Here is a 5,598-nt window from a genome sequence, read left to right on the forward strand (position 1 = left end):
TATCAGCTCCAACCATAAGACAGGCCACTACCTGAACCTCAGAGTTAGGATGGCCTTCACCAAAATGAACTGCCACAAGCTTCCAACCAGACTCTGATGCACCTCACGGACCAAGCATCATCTTAATCATAGAATGGACTACACTCTCTTAAAATGAATACATAACCAATAAATCAATGTCAACAAAAGCCTTCATCAGCCACATCATATGTGCACATCTGGAGTCAAATCGAGACAGTCTTTAAAGACACTAAATAGTTAATCTTAGTTTATAGAAAATCCTTTAATTTTAAAAATTGCCCACCAAACTTCTACTTAGTTTACTCAAATAAAACATGACCTGTACTACAAATTGATAAATAAATATTGGCATTATATTCATGCTGTTTAGCCAGAGGGGAACTGGATTCCCCAGCTGAGCCTGGTTTCTCCCAAGGTTTTTTTCCCCCTCTATGAAAAAACATCTGATGGACATTTGGGTTCCTTGCCACAGTCGCCTTTGTGTAATTCTCACAGCAAATATTTATGTTGACTTTACTTTAATAATGTCAAACCTGTGATGATTATCTTGAAAGGTATCATTTGTATTTGAAATAACAGGAATGATTAAATAAAGAGGCTTTTCAGTGGGAGATAGTTACTGCAAATAGTGTTGTTGAAAAAGCCCCTTTATTTCACACTAATTGTTCCCAGCTTTCACCTAGTTCATTATGGTGATGTCTTAAGCTCTCATGTGAACTGTTACATATATAAAGCACATTATATAAAGCAGAAAGAAATAAAAATAAAAAAATATGTATTGTCAGGGTTTTTTTCTGTCAAAATGGTATATGGTACAGGCTAACTTGAATTTTACTGCCTTATTGTATATTTTTATTGAGATTTTATTGGTCTCAGCAAACTAAGAAAAACAACAGAGTCACTATTCAATAGAGTCATTTAAAATCTAAAATATGTTTTCTCTGTCTTCCAACAAACACTTATTTTCCATTTATTCACTCAGATTAAAGTCAGGTATCTTGTGATTGTATTGAAAGGCTTCATTATTGTGAAGAGTATGAAATGTCAGATGGCATGGCAGACTTTCCACCTAAAACATAATGAGAAAATGCAGAAGTAGGGGGATCTCAGGGTAGCATTAGGAGAGGTTTGCTGATACATTGCTAAAGATTTATCCATATACATTTTCTAACCAGAGAAGTTGCTATACTCATCAAACTAAAAAATTACTAAAAGAACAGTAACAACAGATGTCTGTCATGTTTCAGATATAACAAAACACCATGAGCATTTAGGATATATGGTGCTCCTCAGCTCCTATTTTAAAACCACATATGGTGTTGTTTGTTCTTACAGTTTTGGTCATGGTTATTGTAACTATTGGAAACAATAGTGGTGAGCAGAAAACCTGTAACAATTGAAAATGTACTGGATGATAGTCCATGGTAATGACCTCTGCCATAAGTTTGGAATAAAACAGTTCAATCAGATCAATTAATTGTGTGCTCAGTCCAACCTTCAGTTCAGCAATAAAAGGGGGCTAGTCTACCCTGTCAAATGCATATTCTTTATCTAGGGATGAAATAATGTTGGAATCCTTTTCCCTTGGAATCCATATCCCTTTTCAGTTATCTGTTTTAAGCAGATAAATGGCTATGAGGAACACATTAATAGAACACTGAGAAAAAAACAACAAATACATCTCCAATTCACACTTTCTGCACAGCAGTAAACACAATTTACACCTTTAAGAAGCCACTCCAACAGCAATTCTCTGGTTACAGTTTAAAAGCTGGGAATGTTTCCATCAACCTACAAATTAGAAGTTTCACACTCCTGTCCAGTTGGTGGTGTTAATGCACCTAAAGCCTTTGCAAACCTATAAACCTCAGAAGATGAAGAATTAACAAGTGAAGAGGAAAACAACAGTACATGAATGAGGAATAAAAGTGTACCAACTAATGTCTACACAACATACAGATGGAGTACGTTAAGATGGAGATTGCATTTGTTAAAGAGGAGTGTAAAGACATGAGTGATCCTGAACCATGTAGAATGACAAATGAAGATACTGAGGAACTAAGAGGTTAGTATCCATTTCTGATTCTATTTTATTGACTGCTGAGGAACTATTTAAGTAATAAAGCCAGTTTTCAGAACCTTTTAGATTTGATAGTGATAGTTTAACTTTTATTTCTTGTTCAAAATCTGTCACTCTTTTTGACTAATTAATATGTTCATTTTAGACCTGGTAGAAGTGGAAGAAGAAAGTCAAAAATTGAATAAAGTGGATGAGAAAACTCAGTATCAGAAACCAGATGACTTCATAACTGAAGAAAAAAATTTCAGTTGCTCAAAGATTGAGAAGAATTTCTTACAAAGAAGAGCACAAAAAACAAAAGCTAAGAAATACATAACCTGCCCTCAGTGTGGAAAGAGTTTCACAAAAAAAGATACTCTGAACAATCACATGCAAATTCACTCTGGAGAGAAGCCTTTCACATGCCTCCAATGTGGAAAGAGTTTTACACGTAAAGAAAGCCTTAATATTCACATGAGAATTCACACCGGGTAGACCTTGACATGCCTTCAGTGTGGAAATTAAAAAGCTGGGAATGTTTTACACAAAAAGGACACCTTACCAGTCACATGATAATTCACACTGGAGAAAGCCCTTTCACATGTCTTCAGTGTGGTAAGAGTTTTACACGTAATGAGCACCTTCAGAGGCACGCAAGAATTCACACAGGAGATAAGCCATTCACATGCTATCTGTGTGGGAATAGTTTAGCTCGTGAAGAACAGCTTAAGAATCACATGAGGATTCACACTGGAGAGAAGCCTTTCATGTGTTATCAGTGTGGAAATAGTTTTACACAGGCAAACAATCTCCAAATTCACCAGCGCTCTCACTCAGGAGTAAAGCCACCTAACTGTGATCGGTGTGGTAAAAAATGTATCTTGCCATCAGTTAGCGGGTCAAACACAATGAGAATTAATGCAGATGAGATGCCTGCCTTGTGTTCTTCTTGTAGAAAGAGTTTTTCACAGCCGAGCTGTTTTAAAGATCACAACAAACTACAAACAAATGTAAATTTGTATATGTGCTTTGAATGTAGAAAAACCTTTAATAGAGCCATCTGCTTGAGACAACACCAAAGAATCCATACTGGAGAAAAACCTTACAAGTGTTCACATTGCAAAAAAAGTTTTGCTCACTCAGGAACCCTGAAAGCACATGAAAAAGTGCATATGGCATAAGCCATACACTGCTTTATATGTGAGATGAGTTTCAGCTCATGAAGTTCTCTAAAGAAACAAATGATTCATCACAGTAAGAAACTGAGAAAAGTGTATCTTCTGGTTCATTTAAACAAATAGTGAGAAATTCAGATAAACCCCAACATTACATTTCAGCTAAGAGGGTAATGTTAAAATTCACTTTAAGATAAGCTGAATCGCTGTCTCTTCCATTTCATGTCATGAAGTTGAATTGTTCAAGAACTGTGCTTTCAAGAATATCATAATTATTTTAACCAGTTTTTCCAGTTAAATGCTTCTGTCTGTTTCTTTGATAATTGTGATTGTTTTATTTGAGTGCATTAATCTGTTTTATTAACAAGTCTGATTTTCCTCCTAAATTAAAATAAAAGCTGCATGTAAAATACATTTTCTCATGCTAACAAGTTCTGTCATCTTTTGTCTGTGGTGGTTCTTCAGTTGAGTTAAGTGTGAATGCAATGCCATAGGGTTGGTCCTTTGTCTCCGTGATAATCAAGCTATTTGGGTGTTGTGGTTATGTTCAGGGCCGTAGCTAGTGGGGAGAAAGGTGGTAATGATTCTTGGGGCCCACAGTTCCAGGGGGGCCCCACAACAAATTATAAACGTCCTTTTTAAAAAAAAAAAAAAAAATTTGATTCCCTTTTCTCCCAAATTGTAATGCCCAATTCCCACTACTTAGTAGGTCCTCGTGGTGGCGTGGTTACTCACCTCAGTTGCCTCCGCTTCTGAGACTGTCAATCCGCACATCTTATCACATGGCTCGTTGTGCATGACACTGCAGAGACTCACGGCATGTGGAGGCTCATGCTACCCTCCGCGATCCATGCACAACTTACCATGCGCCCCATTGAGAGCGAGAACCCCTAATTGCGACCACGAGGAGGATACCCCATGTGACTCTACCCTCCCTAGCAACTGGGCCAATTTGGTTGCTTAGGAGACCTGGCTGGAGTCACTCAGCACGCCCTGGATTCGAATTCGTGACTCCAGGGGTGGTAGTCAGCGTCAATAATAAACATTATTTTTTAATAGGGCCCAGAGCAATATACAGTCAGGGGGCCCAGAATACCATGCTACGTCCCTGGTTATGTTAATTAGTTTAAAAGGTCTAGAGGCACTCCCATTCAGGAGTAGTGTCCTGTTAATTAAAACAAACGTTTTCCAAAAAAAAACTGCATCATGCATTGCTTCAAAACGAACAAAAACGAAATAGAAATTATCATAAAATATTTCAGTTTTCGTTTTTTTTATATTTTGACTTGTGCACGTCACAAAATCATTTTTGTTTCTTTTAACGTCTCCATCTGTTGTATCGCAAACATGCTTTCTACTGGATATGAGTTTCCTGTGTGTGTGACCACATTCGGCTAAGAGCTCAATGTTTCAAGATTAGTTTCGATTAGTTTGTTTAATCACATCATCCATTGCTGTTCAAAAATAAAGGGATACATATCTCCACATTTGTAAGTCAATCTTGGTTGTTTTTACCATGTTGTATGTCAGCCTAGCTATACTATAAAAAACTATAGCTAAATAAAAATGACAAATAAATTAAAAACCTAAAACTATAACAACCTTGGGCCAACATTTCTTTTTCTCCTTTCCTTACTCCAAAAGAGCTAGACAACAAATCCACACTTGCACATTGTTCACCCACTCCACATTACCATGGGTAATCTTTGCATGAGTAATAGAGGACATTATTTACAAAAGGTTTGTGATTATAATACTATGTGCAAACTTGATAGCACATGCAAAAATGTCAAAGCTTATCTACTAACATAGTCTACTAAGTATTGCAGGCTCTATTTATGTGGCCGTGCTAGGCGTAGCACTTTGTGCTCTGCGTCTTATCCAAGTTTCGTTGAACGCTAGACTCCAGCCAGGTCTCCTAAACAACCAAATTGGCCCGGTTTCTAGGGAGGGTAGAGTCACACGGGGTAACCTCCTGTGGTAGCTATAATGTGGTTCGGTCTCGGTGGGGTGCGTGGTGAGTTGAGCGCGGATGCCGCGGTGGATGGCGTGAAGCCTGCACACGCGCTATGTCTCCGTGGCAACGCGCTCAACAAGCCACGTGATAAGATGCGCGGGTTGATGGTCTCAGACGTGGAGGCAACTGGGATTCGTCCTCCGCCACCCGGATTGAGGCGAATCACTACACCACCACGAGGACTTAAAAGAGCACTGGGAATTGGGCATTTCAAATTGGGTGAAAAAGGGGGAAAAAATCCAAAAAACAAAACAAAGAAACAGACAGACAGACAGACAGACAGACAGACAGATAGGTAGATATAATTATGGTGACTAGAAATGCAT

The 5,598-nt window shown here is 38.0% G+C and overlaps 1 protein-coding gene across 1 annotated transcript; it reads left to right on the plus strand.

Annotated features, from left to right (window-relative positions):
- Positions 1-1,903: 1,903 nt before the first annotated feature.
- LOC127440913 (zinc finger protein 134-like) lies at positions 1,904-3,669 on the plus strand. Its single transcript, XM_051698013.1, has 2 exons — positions 1,904-2,086; positions 2,247-3,669. Exons 1-2 carry the CDS (start codon positions 1,981-1,983, stop codon positions 2,573-2,575), a joined length of 435 nt encoding a protein of 144 aa, XP_051553973.1. The 5' UTR covers positions 1,904-1,980; the 3' UTR covers positions 2,576-3,669.
- Positions 3,670-5,598: the final 1,929 nt, after the last annotated feature.

Source organism: Myxocyprinus asiaticus, chromosome 5 (genome assembly GCF_019703515.2).
Source record: "Myxocyprinus asiaticus isolate MX2 ecotype Aquarium Trade chromosome 5, UBuf_Myxa_2, whole genome shotgun sequence".
In the NCBI taxonomy this organism is placed as follows: domain Eukaryota; kingdom Metazoa; phylum Chordata; class Actinopteri; order Cypriniformes; family Catostomidae; genus Myxocyprinus; species Myxocyprinus asiaticus.

Bases quoted from the DNA above. Each gene is read 5' to 3' on its own strand.
- LOC127440913 (XM_051698013.1), top strand. From the start codon at position 1,981: ATGGAGTACGTTAAGATGGAGATTGCATTTGTTAAAGAGGAGTGTAAA. The intron at 2,087-2,246 runs GTTAGTATCCAT...TGTTCATTTTAG, and splicing joins AGATACTGAGGAACTAAGAG to ACCTGGTAGAAGTGGAAGAA.